The sequence below is a fragment of the Symphodus melops genome, assembly GCF_947650265.1.
Source record: "Symphodus melops genome assembly, chromosome: 2".
Classification (NCBI taxonomy): domain Eukaryota; kingdom Metazoa; phylum Chordata; class Actinopteri; order Labriformes; family Labridae; genus Symphodus; species Symphodus melops.
In genome coordinates this window covers 1,108,875-1,128,874 of record NC_136692.1, presented here as the reverse complement: position 1 = coordinate 1,128,874, position 20,000 = coordinate 1,108,875, and the positions used below count along the sequence as shown (strand labels likewise).

Below are 20,000 nucleotides of genomic sequence, written 5' to 3'. Positions count from 1 at the left end.
AGGAGAGGAGAGAGGAGAGGAGACAAGGAGGAGAGGAGATGAGGAGACGAGAGGAGGAGGAGATAAGGAGACGAGGAGGCGAGAGAGCCCCCATGCTCTAGTGTTTGTAATCTTTGTAGACATGTAGGAGCTGTAATCCTCTATATATTTAGACCATGTGACCATCACATGACTTTAACGTGGTTTCTGCTTTGTGAAGTACACACTGACACAAAGTACACACTTACACAAAGAACACACTTACACAAAGAACACACTGACACGAAGTACACACTTACAAAAAGTACACACTTACACAAAGAACACACTTACACAAAGAACACACTGACACGAAGTACACACTTACAAAAAGTACACACTTACACAAAGAACACACTTACACAAAGAACACACTGACACGAAGTACACACTTACAAAAAGTACACACTTACACAAAGTACACACTTACACAAAGAACACATTGACACGAAGTACACACTTACAAAAAGTACACACTTACACAAAGTACACACTTACACAAAGAACACACTGACACAAAGTACACACTTACAAAAAGTACACACTTACACAAAGTACACACTTACACAAAGTACACACTGACACAAAGTACACACTTACAAAAAGTACACACTTACACAAAGAACACACTGACACAAAGTACACACTTACACAAAGTACACACTGACACAAAGAACACACTGACACAAAGTACACACTTACAAAAAGTACACACTTACACAAAGTACACACTTACACAAAGTACACACTGACACAAAGTACACACTTACACAAAGTACACACTGACATAAAGTACACACTTACACAAAGTACACACTTACACAAAGTACACACTGACACAAAGAACACACTGACACAAAGTACACACATACACAAAGTACACACTTACACAAAGTACACACTGACACAAAGTACACACTTACACAAAGTACACACTTACAAAAAGTACACACTTACACAAAGTACACACTTACACAAAGTACACACTTACACAAAGGACACTCTTGCTAACTCACTCCACGTCGCTCTGATCACAAAATTCACCTTTTGGGATAAAAACATAGAGTTCAGACACTTGGTTTAAAACTTTTAATATCTGATTTTTAACTCTTATTATTCCATTTATACATTTTTTAATTTACTGATTTGTATCGGAGTTTTAAAAGACTTTGTGAGATTACAATTTTTGAATTTTCAATAAATGTCATAAAATCTTGTGAAATCATCCTGTTTTGATTGGGTTTCTTCACGACGCCCCGTGAGCCTCGGAGGTAAGCACTGACCCATCGCACTACGGCACACAGAAACAGATTTTCACAGCTCATAGCACGTAGCAGCGACAGTAGAGGGGTAGCTGTTAAGGGCTTGGTACCTAATTATCCTAGGGGACGGATATTTAGATAATCCTGGCAGCGCTCAGATGGACCCTTCCTCCTTGGCTGGGTGTTAGATGATTTTATTTTGAGCTGCGATCTTATAAAAAATATTAGACTAGAGGTGGGAAAGGAGGTCGCCCTCTGAGTTCTAGGAAATAGTAGACTAGTTAACTACAGCAGGTGATTTGTATTTGACATTTTTGATAGATATAGTAACCCTAAAAAGGTCAAATATGGGACCTTTAATGTCCTATAAATATGAAGAGAAAACACCATGCTACAAAGTACTTTACTCTACACCTCCTGTAGTTAGACTCTGTGTCCACTAGGTGGTGACATCTTCCTGACTCAGCATGTTTATCTGAGACTCATTTGGAAAAGATGAATCAGAGAACTCACTTCTTCAGAGCACTTTCAAACTTGATTTCATTTTTCATTTAGAAAAAGTGACGATAACTAAACATCCTGTATGAAGTGAATTCATCTGTATCGGATGGTGATGGCCAAGACAAATACGTTTACGGTATGAGCCCCATCAAATTTTATTCTACGTTTCCACAGGCGTCAACATCAGTCTGACGTCCATCCTTCACCGTTGGACTTTGTCCTAACAAACAACCACTACAGTCCTCATGAATGCACAGCCAGCTCTGACCTCCACCTGAGGAGCAAGAAGTGTGGACGACAGGAACACGAGGAATACGAAGGAGAAATCCTTCCTTCCATGTCCCCCTCTCCCATTTTTCATATGGAAAATAATAAAAACGTCTGGAGATAAAATGTGTTATTAATTTGTGCTGTGCAAATAATGTTAGCTGGTTTGACTGATTGAACAGACAGGCCTTTATTTATTCTTTCTGCTAAACAAATAGTCCGTTAGGGCGAGATGTGCTGCTTGGCCAATGGGGGGAGACCGAGGGCCGACAAACTTTTACACAGCAGGATTCAAAATGTGCAAATTTTGCAATGACAGTAGGAAACCTCCCTGGGGGGCCCTATCTGACAGCACCCGCTCTCTTTTCTCTGCTAAACTTTAAACCGCCTGGTCATGTCAGAGTCTGTGGACATTTTTAAAACACATATATATCCCCTAGCATGTTCTGTAAGGTGTTTACGTCAAAATTAATCTCATGTTTAGTCGATTTCTCGTTGTAGCGAACATTTTGTTGGCGCCTTTTGGCCCTATCTTCCCTCCGCTGTCAATCTCTGCGCGCTCCTTTTCCCGCTGTAACCGAGCCGCTCTTCTTTCCGCGGATTGATATGATTAAAGTTAGTCAGCTGCGTCCCTAGCAACCGTTTGTCTTCCTTCTCTTGACGACGGCGACGTTTCAACGTTGCTATGACTAATCGGATTGAAGTATTCAACACAGCCACGTTGAATCAAAAGCTCAGTGTAAAGAACAATTCTACCTGTTTATACGTGTGTGACTTTATTTTGAAAGGTATTACCGGAAGTCACACTGCACCGTACCTCCCGCTGCTCCTCCATCCATTCATCCTCCCCCCCTCCTCACTCGCTCCTTCACTCCGCCGCTGTGCACCTCTGTATCGGCTGCTCTAACCTCCTCAACCGGCGTCCTTCACTGGAGTTCCCCGCTGTTGGTCGTACTTATCCGCGGAAAAAAATGAGCCCCCCGTTCCGGAGCTGGCTGTGGGTCTGGTCCTGCCTGCAGATGCTGAGTCTCGGTGTTCTTCCGACCCGGGCTCTGGAGCTGGAGGAGCTGTTCGACTTCGGAGAAGAAGCCGGAGATCAGCTGCTGCCCCCCGGCTCGGACTCCACCGCCGAGCTGCCCCTCAACGGGACCCTGTTCTTCTTCGGAGAAACCTTCGACAAAGTTTATGTGAGTTTCAAATCCAGTTTAAAGCATCTCAACTGTGAGGAAAAAAGACAAGAAAAGTGAGAAAAGGTGCAAAACAATCAGTTTAAATGAACTTAAATGAAGAGAGAACAAACTCAGGCTAGTTTGGCTGCAAACTAAATATGTTAGAGTTAATAAAGTTATCGATTTAAAGTTAAAATAGAGGAAAGTTTGATCCTCAAATCAAATCATTCATTCAGACTTTAAAGTAAACAAACTTAAAAGAGGTTGATGATGTATTTCTCTCCACATGTTTAAAGGTGCACTATAGAGCTGAGAGGGAATTTGAAAACAGTTCAATGCTGTATTTGTTGAATGAAAACAGAAACTTTCTTCCAAGCAGAAAATGGATCCCTGAACTCTGTTTGGAGCTAAAAAGCTACCAGGAGAGTTACGCTTTCCCTGATGTGGACCCCCCTCCATCACGCCTGAAATGTAACTTCAAACAGTTCCAGGGACCAAATGTTCCCGAGGACAGTTTGAGTAAACACGTAGGAACATATACCACAGAATCTGAACACTTGTGCACCTTTAACGCACGATTTTCCATCAGTTAGAAACAACGGCCATCAAATGAACGTCTAAAGATTCTTCTCGACTCGAGGGTCTTTGTAAAACTTTACTCTCGATGTTCTTCTTGCCACACAAAGCTTTCTGTTCATCACTTCACTTTTAGAGCAGCCTCTATCTTCAAATATCTCTCTTTAAATTACAGCCCGACACATGAGTCAGCCAGTCCATAAAATCTGCTGATATTAGTACATCACGTCACTATCGGTTATTCTGAAAACTGCATTTAAAGTAATAAACACATTAAAAGTAAATCTCTCTCTACAGATTGAACAGACATGAGAAAGATAACAGCTGATATATCAGTATCTGATTTACTGATCAGTATCGTCTCCAAAAACTAAAAGTTCTTACTTCGGTAAAGATGTTTCTTTGACTGCACAATTAAAGATCCTCTCACACTGGCTTTCCCAACTTTGACCCCAAATAGGCTCACATTCAATTTCTAATTATTGCTCAGAAAATGTACTTCTGCATTCTTCCTGAATTCAGCGACAAGACGTTCAGTTTAGTCTTCCAGGCTAAAAACAAACAAACCTGCAGTGTCTCTGTGTGTCAGTGTCCTCGCTCCTCTTCATCATGTGTGTGAAGTGTGTTGTTGTAAATCCACTCTGATCCTGTATGTGATCATGTCTATAAACTCCTCTATTTCAGCCCTGCTCAGAACAGGCTGTTTCTGTGTCTGTAGCTTTAAATATGTAAATGAGCTGTGTCTGACCACGCCCCCTCTCTGGAAGGGCTCGGGTGTACTCGCTGCTTTCTGGCTCCATGTCCTATTGTTTACGGTGAGAAGGCAGACTCAGAGGGCAGAACAAACACCTAGCTGTGGGAGTGTCACCCACCTGGGGGAGGGGCTACTGCCCTTTGTGATGTCATGAAGGGGAGGGGCTACTGCCCTTTGTGATGTCATGAAGGGAACATCTCCAAACGGCCTGTTTGAGCAGGCAGAAGATGGAGAAGATGGACTTTTCTCATCACTGGGGGGTTTGTAGACAGACTAGAGACACATGTTAGAGGGACATAGAGGAGAGGATTCTGGGTAATATGTGACCTTTAATTTCCACGCTCAGCAGGCTGTACACTCAATCAGATACAGGAACCTTTCTTTGGGCTCGTAGCTGTAGCAGGAAGCTGTGTTTGTTTTGGACGTCTGGGGTCACCTGAGTGGGGTCACAGGTCAAACAAAGACTGGAACGATACTGCTCTGATGTTTCAGAACCATTCGGATTAGCTCGATGAGGATTTGGCGTCGTGATTTAAGGTCGGTTTCTTTATGAATCCGTCTCGTCAGCATTGTGGTCTTCATTCCTCTCCTGTGATGATCTCCTCTGTAATTATTGATTCAGGTGGCCTGATTGGTCTGCCATTCACCCACTGTGTTTGTTTGTTTCACACCTGATCAGGTTTTCTCTCCACTCACTCAGTGACACCTGGACTGCTCAGATTAGAGGCAAAGCAAACACTCATGGCACCAACACACAGAAGCGACCCGAGACAAATGTTTGTTTCACTTTTCGGCTCCGACTCGGCTTCAAACTTTGAAGCTGTTTGAATTTTTTTTAAGTCGCTTCAACTACGTTGGGAACGAACCAATGTTGGCACACTGTATGCAAATAATGTGGCGTGCACGGGTGTCGTTATCTGTCGTGGTCAGAAGACGAGAAAACAACTAGAAATCCATCCGCCAGTTAGCAAAACAAAGGTGCTCGTGCAGGCGGCCATGTTGCTCGAGTGGGACGTCTTTCATGACCTGCGTTTGGTGCTCAAACTGTCGGACTGCTTTGAGCTCTTTCACTTCTTCTGACTCGTCACTTCTTTCTCGCTTTGTTGAAGTCAACTTAAAGGACACTCTTATGTGTCAACGTCTGTGATTGATAAGTGAATCATGTGATCAGCCTCGAGCTCTCCGTCTGTGTTTGTTCACACCTGATAAGCGTCTCTATTGGCTCTTAATCACTTCACACGTTTACAGAAGCAGCCGCTGCTCTCTGAGTCTGCAGCGTCTTAGATCCACATCAGTCCTGCAGAGTTCAAAGACTGACCAGCAAACCTACAGTGGTGATGAATGAAGCTGAAGTGTGACATCCTGCAGTACCTGGAGTGTCCACTAGAGGCTGGCTGCAGTACCTGGAGTGTCCACTAGAGGCTGGCTGCAGTACCTGGAGTGTCCACTAGAGGCTGGCTGCAGCAGCACAGGAAGTCACATACACACCCATTCAAACAGCCTGTTTTTACAGCAGACATGAACATGTTTACAGCCTGCTTCAAAAAACCAAATAGGTGTGATTAGCTCATGTCTCCATCCACACACACTGTACGGGGGGGATGTTTTGATGACTCAGCAGTTTTGATTGGATGAAGGATCAGAGTTATTCACAACAAGGCGTGTAGCTGAGCTGATTGACAGGTGGGCGCCGTGTAACGGTTTGTCAGGAGGCTTAAAACCCGCCTCAGCTCTCAGCCTGTCGTTAGCTTGACTCAGAGTTAGCCTGAGACAGCATTTAAAGACCGCCATCCATTGGACTCCAGCGCCCCCTGCAGGGACACACGGAGACCGCCATCCAGATTCACACTAAATAATCACGAGTTTCCTGATCCTGACTTTTAGCAGTTTAGTAGAAGAACCTTAAACGTGTCCCGTAGCTCCTCATCAGACTCCTGTCAGAAAAGGAGGCGGAGCCTCTGGTTGGTCTGGAGGTGTTTGACTCTCTGTGAATCAGTGAACACAGGCTGGAATGTGAGTCAATTAAAGAGCTTTCACCGGGCGGGCACACACACACACACACACACACACACACACACACACACACACACACACACACATTCCTCAGGTCATGTGACAGCTAATCCTGATCGGAGCGTTCACATTTGGTTTTAAACTGATGAATCCGACGTGATCTTGTCTCTAAACTCGCTTTTTTGATGAAGGCTAATCATCTTTTAAGGAGATTTCTTGTGTAGCTTCGCTTTACAAAATGGGGCAAATTGGGCAACTACCTGCCTCAGGCTACAGCCCCCCTCCCCCTTACCCCCCAAAGACCACCTGGGGGTAGATTATCTCCTCAGGTGGGTCATGTTTCGTAGAGATTTCCTGCAAACAAATCCACTTTAAGACTTGAATGCTTCTCCAGCTGCACAGAGGGATCCACAGAGAGAGTCTCACGATGACGTCCTGTACGTGTCTGTTTGACCTGGAGGTTTTGGAGGGGGCACATGTAGAGAGATTTAAGGTGTTGGGGGGGGGGGTGGGGGTGGGGGGGGGGGTCATGTCTGCAGACAATGGAGGCCCTACAAGTTTTACCCTGTGGCCCCTTGGACCACTAATCCTGCCCCATCGCTGAGTTTCACTCTGAGACGTTTCTCACACATGTGGAGCCCGGGATCTTTGTGGATGTCGGACCTTTAGTCACACCAACTGGTCTGTGGGGGTGAAACGTGCTCGGGCGTGGTACGGATCGCAGAGCGTGAGTTAACAGACCTCAACAATGCTGTTGGGGGTCGATCTACTCCTTCATGTAAACACCATTATCTGATCCTAACTGGTGACCGTGCCAGAATAACTTAATGTGAGCAGAAGGGTCAACATGGCGCTGGAGTCCCCCGTGTGTCCCTGCAGGGGGCGCTGGAGTCCCCCATGTGTTCCTGCAGGGGGCGCTGGAGTCCCCCGTGTGTTCCTGCAGGGGGCGCTGGAGTCCCCCGTGTGTTCCTGCAGGGGGCGCTGGAGTCCCCCATGTGTTCCTGCAGGGGGCGCTGGAGTCCCCCGTGTGTTCCTGCAGGGGGCGCTGGAGTCCCCCGTGTGTTCCTGCAGGGGGCGCTGGAGTCCCCCGTGTGTTTTTTGAAGCAGGCTGTAAACATGTTCATGTCTGCTGTAAAAACAGGCTGTTTGAATGGGTGTGTATGTGACTTCCTGTGCTGCTGCAGCCAGCCTCTAGTGGACACTCCAGGAACTGCAGGATTTTTACACTTTGCTTCATTTTTTAACACCAGAGGTCGCCACAGCAAACTTCCGAGTGTTTCCCAGCTGAGTGAGGAAGATTGAATGTTAAAAGTCTGATTTGTCTTTTAGTACCAAACAATGAAATAAGTTCATATCTTCTCTTCACTTTACTTTGAAAAGTAATATACTCGTGAAACATCAACGCCTCAAGTGTTTCCTCTTCTTTGTCCCGGTCACTTCCCCACCTGCCCCTCCTCCGTATAAACAACAGTGTGCAGACCACACAGAGCACTCGGGCTCTCGGCAGGAAGCTGCCGGGACACGACCAGCGTCTCGCTCCGGTCACCTCCGAGTTTCAGACGCTGCAGGCGGGACTTGTGTAACTCTGAGCGGACGTGTTCATGAATTGTTGTTGGAGGATAAATGAGTGGAAGCAGCGTTCACCCCGGGTTGTGTTCACACACAGGACAGGAAATACACGGAGGCTCGCTGTCCTGTTGGTTTTACCCCACAAGCGGCGACGCAATCTGGACAATTTGGTCCACAGAGCGACTTCAGTATCACACTTTCCTAAAGTCTCTCTTCTTTAAACTGTACGCTTCTGTGCAACCTCCTTTTTAAAATGTTTCACCCTTTGTTCTGCTGTAGACACTTTTTTTAATTGATTTAAAAATTCTCAACTGATTAGTTTGATTGTTAGTGTGTGAAAACATGACAGGAAGAATCCCTGCAAAGAACAACCTTTAGATTCTTTAAAACCACAAACATCACTCTCTACAGACGCACCACACTCATAACATCCTGGGGTTGCTGTTCTACCTCTGCTTGTTGCCTTTCTCATGACATCGTAGGTCGCAGAAATATGAAGTTGGATCTGAACAATCCAAAACACAAAAGCTGCACATTGAATGTTAAAGGACCAATCAGAGAGCTGCTCTGTGGTCATGAAGGAAACCTGCAGCAGCCAGTATGTCCTCCTTCTAACTTTAGATTCTGCTCCTGAATGCTCTGGATCTGATTGGACCAGAGAAGGTAGGCGGGGCTTTGAAGGCCGTTTTGGACGCCCCTGGGTTTGCCAGATATGAGAGCAGTTATCAGGTGAACAGGTGTTGCAGCGATGGAAGCGGGCAGTGGAACTGCTTCAGATAGAAGTGATTGTACCCGAGCTAAAAAGCCTCTGCATGTTTCTAATAAGCTCCAGCAGCAGAAAGCTGCTCAAACTAGGATCAATGTTGGAGATGAAACATGGAGAGAGGTTAGAACGCAGAAAGCTTTAGAGACCCATGCAGAGCTGGCTAAACACTGAAGCTACAGTGTCCACCACATGCAGAGCTGGCTAAACACTGAAGCTACAGTGTCCACCACATGCAGAGCTGGCTAAACACTGAAGCTACAGTGTCCACCACATGCAGAGCTGGCTAAACACTGAAGCTACAGTGTCTCTACATGCAGAGCTGGCTAAACACTGAAGCTACAGTGTCTCTACATGCAGAGCTGGCTAAACACTGAAGCTACAGCGTCCACCACATGCAGAGCTGGCTAAACACTGAAGCTACAGCGTCCACCACATGCAGAGCTGGCTAAACACTGAAGCTACAGTGTCCACCACATGCAGAGCTGGCTAAACACTGAAGCTACAGTGTCCACCACATGCAGAGCTGGCTAAACACTGAAGCTACAGTGTCCACCACATGCAGAGCTGGCTAAACACTGAAGCTACAGTGTCCACCACATGCAGAGCTGGCTAAACACTGAAGCTACAGTGTCCACCACATGCAGAGCTGGTTAAACACTGAAGCTACAGTGTCCACCACATGCAGAGCTGGCTAAACACTGAAGCTACAGTGTCCACCACATGCAGAGCTGGCTAAACACTGAAGCTACAGTGTCCACTACATGCTGACCTATGTGAGAGGAGGGGGGGGGGGGGGGACAGCTCTCTGTGATGATCAGAGTTTAGACTGCAGTAGTCCTTTCAAACACTAGGGGGCGGAGCTACAGACTGCTCCTTTAATAAAAGCTTCTTAGAACATGTCGGCCTGACAGCGGTCATCGTTCAGTTTCCTCTGTGGGATCTCGTGAAGTTTTAATTGGTCGCCTTGAGTCTTCAGTCCATACACGACCCACCCCCCTCTTTTAAGTGCCCCCCCCCCCCCCCCCCCCCCCCCCCCCCCCCAACATAAGTGGCATCCTGTTGTTTCTGTTCCTGCTCAGTAATTATCAAATACTCCTCAAGCGTTCGTCAGCTTTCAGCTTATTGTAACATCAAATCTTCTGGCTCGTCTCCAGCTGAAGTTTCTGCGGCTGTGGAGGTTGTTGTTTTTGTTTCCGGTCGTCCTCAGCAGGAAGCGGAGAGTCCTCGCAGGGTTGGTACATCTGGAATGTATAGATTCAAGACATCTGTCCTCTGAAACCAGATGGCAGCGCTCGGCGTGTTTCCTCCCCGAACGTTCTCACACTGATAACGATGATCTCAGGGGTCGGACATGCGTGATGCAAGAGCCCTCGCCAAGCAGCGCCTCAGACAGAACGTGTATTATTACACAAGTATGCAGCAGGAACCTCCTTCTTACTGTGTCTGCACACAAGACCATGACAGACGCTTCATTTGACTCTTGAGTTTAAGAGTCAAAGAAAGAAAGAAAAATGGCAAGCGCTCCGAAATAACATCATAACGTCTTAAAGCTGTTTGCTCACCGCCATTATATAACAACAGAAGAAGAAGGCGTCAGACTTTAGAGATGAGAAGAATCTTACTTAAAATTGTTTAACTTAAGGAATATTTTATTTTACTTAAGAATTTAAAGCTAGAAAGATTTTCATCTGAAGTTAAAATAACAACAACGGCAATGCTAAAGCTGTTAGCCCCTTAATGGTAATTTCCCTTACGTGTTAGCATCAAGCTAAAATAAAAACTGAAAACCTTCACTGGCAATAACTCCAATGACTTTGAGAAGTAATTTACCTTGAGATGAACATGCATACTTTTACGTACAATCCAATGATTGGAGAGAACCTTCTGGAGGCCTTCAGAGACATCAGACTACAGGGATTATATCTGGACTACATCTGGACTGGTAATGCCTTCGGATCCCCCGGAGGAGCTGGAAAAGGATTCCCGGCCACGGATAAGTGGAAGGAAATAAATGAATGGAGACCTCTGAGACAGATAACAATCATAAACTCTTTTACGGCGCTGATCTGTGATTGGTCGACTCCGTCAGCAGAGAGACACGACAGCTCATGAGATATAATCTGCAATCCAGTTTATCTCAAACCTGAGATCAAGAGGATCATGAAATCAAAGTTCAGCTTGTGTTCAAGCGTTTGAACAACACAAACTGGATTACCTGATCTTATCCTTTTTCTTTTACACAACCTGCTCTCAAGATTTCATCCAATCCGTCGGCTTTAATCTGATCAGATTACTCTTAAAGAAACGGTCCCAGCAGATAAAATCAAACGGGAAGCTGGACGGTTGAGGAGACGCAGGTTTGGTCTGAGATCTGAAGAGCGTTCGGCAGCAGATTTCAAAGGTCAGACAGGAAAGAAGAGAATCTGAGAGATGAGAGAGGAGATGAAACGAGAGGAGCGGCGTCTCGCTCTGCTGACTCTGAAACAAGTCTGCAGACACTTCCTGCAGAGAGACGCATGAATGACAGCAGCAGCATGAGGGCGAGAGGCCGGACGCCCCCGAGCAGGTTCCTGACTGTAGAGGAGACCCTCCAGCCTCACCGCAGAGCACACAGGGGGGTTTATTGTCTGAGCAGGACCAGCTAACGACCTCCCCCCCCCCCCCCTTTCTCACATGCACCAAACTCACTGATCACTTCTGGACGCTCTCTGTTTGATGTGTGAACGCAAACAAGCTAACCCAAACCCGTTTGAGACCCGGGTGAGCGGATGTGACCGTCGGGAGGTGAGGATGTTTGTATCCTGCGACCAGGCGGATCTTCATTCCTGTACACGCCGGGCATGCACACACACACACACACACACACACACACACACACACACACACACACTGTAACGCCTCTGTTACTACCTCTGAAGGCGGCACAGAGGGGGGGGGGTCCCCTTTGTCCCGCCCCCCCCCGCCCCAGTTACGCCTCTGCTACATTCAGATTGAACGTCACAGAGGTGTTTTTATGGCGGCCTGAGGAGGAGGGAGTTTCATCTGTGCATGGGGGGGGAGTGGGGGGGGGGGGGGGGGGGGGCGTCTCTGAACGGAACAGCTGTTTAGCTTCTAACGGCTGACAGCAGAACTTCTCATGCTGAGATAACGTTGAGTAACTGTAACATATACAGTTTATGTCTGAAGCTGCTGATGTGTTCCAGGCGCCGATCCAAACGCCCCCCCCAGATAACGCCATGTTTACAAGGATAACGCTCCGTGGTGTTTTATGATACTGCACATATATGGACATCTTCTGGTGTCTTAATAAGTACAATCAGCTCTGCAGTGACTCCTGCAGCAGCGAGCCGGCCGATGGGCCTCCTCTCCTCCTCCTCGCAGGCTCACGTTGTTTTTCCAAGTGTCTGACAACATTACAGGACGGATCCCTGCAGGGACAGAGGACACCAACAGCTGGTACATGTCTTTCTACAAACACACCAGAGACTGAGGAAAAGAGGGGATTTAAGCTCGCAGGACACTCGAGTCGTTCGTCTACTTCTACACACAGAGGTAGAAGTGGACCAGCAGCTGTTTTTATCAAGTCTGGTGGCTTTGAAGGAGCGACGTAGTGGTGGTCCAAGGCAGTGATTCAAACACACTGATCAAGGCTTTATCACCTCATTAAAAGCAGGATCAGGAATTTTCTCCAGAGATGTTGATTGAAATTGTCTTTAGGTCCTGACAGTAATTAATAACTCAGGTGCTCTGAGAAAGAAAGTTTGTAAACACGTAAAAACTTCGTCCAATGTCCTCTACTTCATGCACGCACGAGCCCACACTCAAAGCCTGAGAGTCCACTTCTGGACCAATGGCGCCATTGCATGTTAGTGAGGGGGCGTGGCTTATGAGGCAGCACAGAGAGGAGGGGGTGAAGAAGGAGCACGGAGAGAAAACTACTTTTATAATCATGCTGGTTTTTAAATATGACCGACCCTGCCTTTAAGGACGTGTGTGTGTGTGTGTGTGTGTGTGTGTGTGTGTGTGTTGGCATCAACCTTTCACATTAATGAGATCACAATCAGCTCACACTGAAAGGTGTCGACACACACTTGTTTCCGTTTGTCGTCTGCGTGACTCAGAAAGCTCCGACGCCACAAGGTCAACTTTATTAACAAATCAGAACGCCACGTTTCAGCGTGTGTCCTTCCAGGATGACCTTGATGAGGGCCAGACCCCGAAGCGCTCCACTCTGATTTGTTGTTTGTCGGCAAAGTGTCTCAAACACGTCAGCGTTTGTGGGCAGTTCAGACGGTGCGTCCACCTGGCGTGTTTTTTGTTCTTTTTCTGAGCGCCAGTCGTTTCCAGTGATAAGTTCATGTCACTGCGGCGTTTGTTCCCATTCGCCGTGAGGGGGATTTGAGTTAATGAGGTTAAAAAGACCCCTTTCTTCTGAGTGAATGGGAAGTCATTGTGAGGAATTCCTGTGGGCCGACAAAGCGAGTCGAGCTGCACAGAAGACTGGAGCTGTGGGACAACTGGTTTCTACTGGATCTGCTCCGGTCTGGACTTCACCGCGAACACTCCTCAGATATCCAAACAAATGTTCCTAACGTTCCTTCATGGTCACGGCCCAGTGCTCGTCTAAAGGGGGCCCTCGTATCAATGAACCCGGTACCTGATAATCCAGTCAAACTACGGGAGCTCAAACTGGCCAAAAGAGATCATCCTCTTGGATTTTCTTCTTTTCTATTTGTTTCCCCCTCAGGGTTTCTGAAGACTTTGTGGAGTTTGACAAAGTCTCGCTCCAATCTTTGGTTCATAACTGAACCTCAGCAGGACCACAAACATCCGCTGGAGCTGATGGGGGTTGCTCGTCTTATAATCCTTCTTTAATTGGTTTTAAATAAAAAACCATAACAATCAGAAACTCTCGTGTTATTGCAACAACATTTCTTCCCTTTGGACCAAATGATTAAATGATTTGATAAGTTTTCTTACAACAGAAGCAACGATTTGCTGATTTTACTGAAACCCCATTAGCTCATAAAATACTTAGAAGATACTGATCAAATCTTTATGTTTGAGACGTGATCTCACAATGAGCCAAAAAACCAACAACAGTGTCGAGGGAATGTTTATATTGTAAAGTTGTGAAGGTGATCAAGGTGAAGGTCAGTCATTAACTCAGGTCTGATATTTGGTGAAACACCTTATAATAACTGTACGATCAGAAGTCATCATTTGGAGTTCTTGTTGGCACCACGAGTCGTGTTTGTGGTCTTAATCCATCATTAACAAACAAACTCATCTTCCCCGTGCTCCAGATTAACACAAATGGGTTTGTGTCCGTGGTCGACCCTCCGGCTGAGGACGAGTACCTGGGGAAGATGCCCGCCGGTTTCAAAATGATGGCCGTCCTGCTGGGCGACCTGGACAACAGTGACGGACAGGGCAGGGTCTACTACAGGTCAGACATCAGCCCGGACGCGTTGAATCGAGCCGCCGAACACATCAGACGAGCTTTCCCCAGAGACAATGGAGTGGACCCCATCAGCACCTTCATCGTCACCTGGGAGAACATGGCCGCCAGAGGGACGTCTGGACGAGGGGACGGAGTGGACGCTAAGGTAAGACACCAAAGACGAGTTGTTTGTATGGAAGCAACATAAGTTCAAAAGTGCAAAAGACAATGTTTTGTTCTCAAAGTGTTTGAGGCCACAGGCTGCAGATTTAATGTCAGGGTATCTGCGTCTAATTACCCCCGCTGGATGCTAAAATAGACCCAGACGGTCCGAGGCTGACTAAAGCAAACCTGAAGGATTACTAGTTCCTCTAAGTGATAGATTTTTCCAACTTCTGAGCGCTGCTCAAAACAAAATGTTCCAGTTGGTGAAGTTCAGTCCCGTCCCTGTTGGATCATCAATCCTTAAACGCCTCCGTTTGCTTACTCAAACATGAGAAGTAGTTTAGGATAAAGTATCCCGTGTTTCTCTGTTTGCTTCCTTTGGTTGATCATCATGAAAGAGTTATGTAATGGGCAGAGAGAAGACGCCGGTAAAGCCCCCTCGTCCAGGACGTTTCTGTCTCATTGCACCTCATCATATATACAGTATATGTTCTGTAGCCGGTCATGCTGTGGTTTCCCCTCCCTGCAGTTTACATGACTCTGACTCTAAGTCCACATGTGCTCTCTGTCTTCTTTACTGATTCATAAAACTGGACTGGAACTATTAGAAATGTGCTAATTGGTAGAAATCCAACTATTGATTGTGAAGCCTGCCATATTAGAAATGCTACTAGCTTGCTGCAACGAACGACTTACTTGTACAGAGCAGAATTAGCGGGACATTAGTGGCACTCCCAGCCTACAAACCCACCAGACCGGCTACTGGTTCTGCTCGTCGTTGGTTTCTGAGGCTGGTTAGTTGCACGAAAAATCTATCAACATTTAGCATTGATTGTAGAACAAGTCAGTATATTTTCATCCATTTTCAACTCTTATCGGATCACTAGCTGGGCTCGGGAAAGGATGTGGCCTCTGACCCCTGAGTGGTCTGACATTTGACCTTTTACCCAGTGAAGCCAGCCTTTGGAGGTATTTGTTGACCATTAATGGTTAGCTTATCATTAACCTTGGTGCCTGCTTGGAGCTCTCTGACAGCACCCTTTAACTAGATAATAAATACGGGTCATTCCTGGATTTAGGCTGGAGATAAGTAGAGTTAGTTATGCAGCTAAATACGAACATACAACTTATCCATAAGACCTCTTTAAAGTTCTTCAGCTGTGATCAGTCTTTCAACCAAACTGAGATCAAACCCTGAAGAACCCCGAGTCAACCAGACCAAATCAGAACAGTAAAATCCCGTCAGAGTCTCACTTTGAAGACTTCTAAACAGTTGATATGCCTTGCTCATGAGCATTTCCTTCATTCTTTCAGAGAAACACTTTCCAGCTGGTCGTGGCGTCCATGGAGTCGTCTTCCTGCGCCATCCTCCTCTACCCCAGAGACCACCTGCAGTTCCTATCCACCTCAGTAGGGGGCGAGAGCCACCTCCTCCAGGCTGGCTTCAATGAAGGCCTGGTGTCTGGATGGTTCTGGAATACCCAACAGGGAAGTTACTTCCAGATCACCGCCGATGAAGAGAGCTCCGTCAGGGATCTCACAGAGTAAGAATCTGTTACGACTGTTTAAGCAAGTGTAATGTGGACTTTTTACTGAGTCGGACTTTCCCTTCTTCCTTTACCAAACCAGGAAGACCACCTCAGGCGAGTACGGGGTTTGGGTGTACGAGATTGGCTCCTCTCCGATCTTTATATCCATCTCACCCGGAATGGTCTCCGGCCCGCCTGAGGGCGAGGACTCCACCCCACCCGCTGTAACCACTCCGCCAAGGCAATACACTGGGGACTCCTCAACCTACAAACCTGAGAACCGTCCTCCTGGATACCCAGAACTAGAAGACCTCACCACGCCCGGGTTCACCGGATCAGAGACAGAAGAGCCAGATTACGGAGAACCGGACCAGTATGAGCCAGAATACGGCATATCTGAATCTGTCACACCAGCGTTCATCGACCCTGAGAGGGCTCAACCGAGGTACCCGGACCAAACTGAGCCAAGATACCCCGGCCAGACAGAGACCGGATACCCCGATCATAGATACACCCCAGTCCAGCCCAGATACCCTGACCCTGTTCCAGCTGAACCTAGATACACCAACCCTGAACCAGTCCAGCCAGTGCCCCCATATTCCCGGCCCCACCAGCCCCAGATCGTCGTCGTAGACGAAGACGAAGATCTGAACGTAAACGGTAAATCATGAAATCTGAAATTGTCCACAGATTGTAGTTTAGCGTGTTCCTCAAGTCTTAAGGTTGTATTTTCTACGACCTCATGCTGATTGGCTTCTTCTGGTTTTTTTTTCTCTCTTTCAGTATTTGCGTACAATTTGGAGACATGTGCGCACAACAGGCACAAGTGCTCGTCTTTCGCCGACTGTCGGGATTACAGCAACGGGTACTGCTGCCACTGTCGCTCCGGTTTCTACGGCAACGGGAAAGACTGCGTTGCTGAAGGTGAGGACTGTTTTCCGTCTCACTCAAATTTTTCAAATTCCAATTTTAGGTTTCTTCTAATGTAATGAAAAGCCACAACCCGCGCTAGCGACAGGTCTAGCTTTATACTGTATACGAAAAGGACGTAGTCTCAGTGATGTCACACATTAACTCCTGAAGTGAAATTTTGAAGCCAAACGATGGCGGTCCCCATATCTCCACGAGCATGTCATAAATGAGCCTCTGCAATGTAGCTGCCAGTTGTCATGGTAACAGGTGAATACTCAAACACATACTCCACATGCTAACAGTTAGCGAACAACGGGCTGGAGATGCTAGCAGACGCTGAACATCACTGGATATTTAAAAACAAAAGTTTTATCGTCTTTTGTGGCTGAAAAGTAAAAAAACAAACAAACTTGAGATTAAATTGTTATTTTTTTCAGGAAAACCACAGAGAATGAACGGAAAAGTGAACGGTCGAGTGTTTGTTGGGAACTCTGCTTCGCCAATCGAACTCAACAACAACGACCTGCACTCGTACGTAGTCGCTAACGACGGACGAGCCTACGTGGCCATCAGCAACATCCCCAAGAGCCTGGGCCCCTCCCTGCAGCTGCTGTCCTCGCTGGGCGGAGTCATCGGCTGGGCCTTCGCTCTGGAGCAGCCCGGCTACCAGAACGGCTTCAGTCTCGTTGGCGGCGTGTTCTTGAGACAGGCCGAGGTGATCTTCTACCCGGGGAACGAGCGTCTGAACATCAAGCAGCAGTTTAAAGGAATCGATGAGCACGACCACCTGGTGGTGAGCACCGAGCTGGAGGGACGTCTGCCCGCCGTCCCGCTGGGGTCCTCGGTCCAGATCAACCCGTACAAAGAGATCTACCAGTACGACACAAACTGTAAGAGCGCGTTCCAACGGCGAGTTAGCACTGTGTCGGAAGCGTCGTAAAACGGCGGTGTAAAATAACTCATGGTCATCGATGATGTCATTCTCTCTCAGTGATCACTTCCTCCTCAAACCGTGACTACACCATCAGCTCCCCCGACGGCTCCGCCCAGACCAGGAGCTACCAATGGCGTCAGACCGTCACCTTCCAGAGCTGCCAACACGGCGAGGCCAGCAGGGAGGCGCCGTCCACCCAGCAGCTCAGCGTGGACCAGATCTTCGTGATGTTCGACGCCGACAACGACCTGATTCGCTACGCCATGAGCAACAAGATCGGCTCGGTCCACAGTGAGTGCTGACGTCTCACGTGACTCTAATTTTACAAAAGCACGTTTATCAGGAAGTTAAAAAAGGAACAAAGAGGGAATTAAAAAGACTTAAACTTCTTTTTACAAAATACACGAAATATAAACGTTGCCTACGTTATCTTGAAATCCTAATATTATCTTAAAGGGGGCGTGTTCTTCTTCAGTGTTTCTGGGTAACCTGAGAGTCTACTGACCCACAACATGTGAAATAAACCCGTCCAGTCCTTTGTTTGTGTTCTGCAGAAGTCTGACCACACAGAGAAAAATGCTCCGTTTCTAATGTGCTCCCCTTGTGATGTCACAGTGGGATTCTGATAAAAAAAAGTTTAAAAAAAAATCCCCTCCCTCGTTAACTCCTCCCTCCACCTCCAGCCTAGAGCTAAACTTTTCAGCAGGTCCGCCATTTTTATTCTCTCTACAGAGGAGTGATGTCTCCTGGGAAAACTCAGGGGGCGGGGCTTATTGCATTTAAAGAGACACACACACCAAAACGGAGCGTTCAGAGAGAGCTGGTTTCTACATGATGAATTGAAACATTTTGTAAAACTACGGCAGGGTCGGAGTATCACAACAGAAACGTATCATGGTCCTGACTCGGAAAAATGGCGCTCCAAGCAGCATCACTTCGTCCTCAGCGCCTCATGGTGGCGTTTCATGAAAGATGGCAGTGGGAAAATTAGTTACTTTGCAATTTCCAACCCTGGATTCTCGGAAGTTAATGAGAGAGTGTGCGTTCACACATTCCCGACAGCGACCTTCGATAACATGGCACGCTTTGTTCACGGGTCCTAAAAGAGCCGCCCCGTGTCTCGTGGTCGTCTGTCGGGGGTCAGTCAGAGTGAAAAAGTGTGTGTTATTAACCAGAGGAATGCACAGAAAGAAACGCCTCCGACAGTTTAGTGCGGCGGCGGCCGGCGGCGTTTGAACATCGCAGGAAGACAAACAGTAATCTGAGCCCGGCTGTATTTCCTCAGCTGCAATCAGAGAGGCTGCGAGCGCGTTGGCAGGGGGTGAAGGTCAACGAGATACCATCATCCAGTGCACAGGGGGGGGGGGGGCACCAGGAAGACCTTTTTCACTAGAAAGAGGGGGTTAAAGGTAAAAAGGGCGGGGGGGGGGGGGGGGGGCACCAGGAAGACCTTTTTCACTAGAAAGAGGGGGTTAAAGGTAAAAAGGGCGGGGGGGGGGGGGGCACCAGGAAGACCTTTTTCACTAGAAAGAGGGGGTTAAAGGTAAAAAGGGCGGGAGGGGGGGGGGGTTTCTGGTTACACAAACAAACGTGACGAAGCTGCAGAAAGTGGAACATCTGCGTCGTGGTTCCCTCCGAGAAGTTTCCAAACCTGGAGCTCTGACGCCCAGATGCATGATGGGAAAAAGACAACGATAGCCCTTCTCAGGCTGCTCAGCTGTCATCACGTCTTTGTACGCTCGTTTGGATTCTGTGACGGCGTAATGTTGGCGTCCAGTCTGTGAATTTACGTCGCATTTCGTGCCGTTCTGGAAGCGCCACACAGCGGGGGGGCTTCACATACACACACTCTCACACACACACACACACACACACACACTCAGACGCTCTCTGTTTTGTTGAACGCCCCTCACAGGCTCCCTCCCTGAGCAGAACCCGTGTTTCACCGGCAGACACGGCTGTGACATCAACGCCGTGTGCCGGCCAGGCGAAGGCCTCCAGTTCACCTGCGAATGCACCAATGGGATTCACCGGAGACGGACGCTATTGCCATGGTAACGACACCTCCAGCATGCACTCATTACTGCCTCTGAGTGAATGCACGTCTTTCTGGTCTCTCTGG

The 20,000-nt window shown here is 47.4% G+C and overlaps 2 protein-coding genes across 2 annotated transcripts in view; both read left to right on the top strand.

Moving 5' to 3' along the window:
* The window catches only part of LOC306818177 (hemicentin-1-like), a 51,917-nt gene extending 50,677 nt beyond the window's left edge, over positions 1-1,240 (top strand). Inside the window, exon 18 of the mRNA XM_079335556.1 lies at positions 1-1,240. This exon is cut by the window's left edge and continues 14 nt beyond it. The gene's annotated coding sequence lies outside the window, so the exon portion shown is untranslated.
* Positions 1,241-2,646: 1,406 nt separating this feature from the next.
* The window catches only part of LOC306819966 (nidogen-1-like), a gene marked incomplete at its 3' end in the record, with an annotated part of 17,561 nt that continues 207 nt past the window's right edge, over positions 2,647-20,000 (top strand). Inside the window, 9 exon segments of the mRNA XM_079337593.1 lie at positions 2,647-3,235; positions 14,202-14,504; positions 15,818-16,047; positions 16,133-16,692; positions 16,816-16,956; positions 17,382-17,834; positions 17,936-18,169; positions 19,794-19,897; positions 19,899-19,990. Coding sequence (XP_079193719.1) covers positions 3,020-3,235; positions 14,202-14,504; positions 15,818-16,047; positions 16,133-16,692; positions 16,816-16,956; positions 17,382-17,834; positions 17,936-18,169; positions 19,794-19,897; positions 19,899-19,990 — 2,333 coding nt within the window. The 5' untranslated portion in view covers positions 2,647-3,019.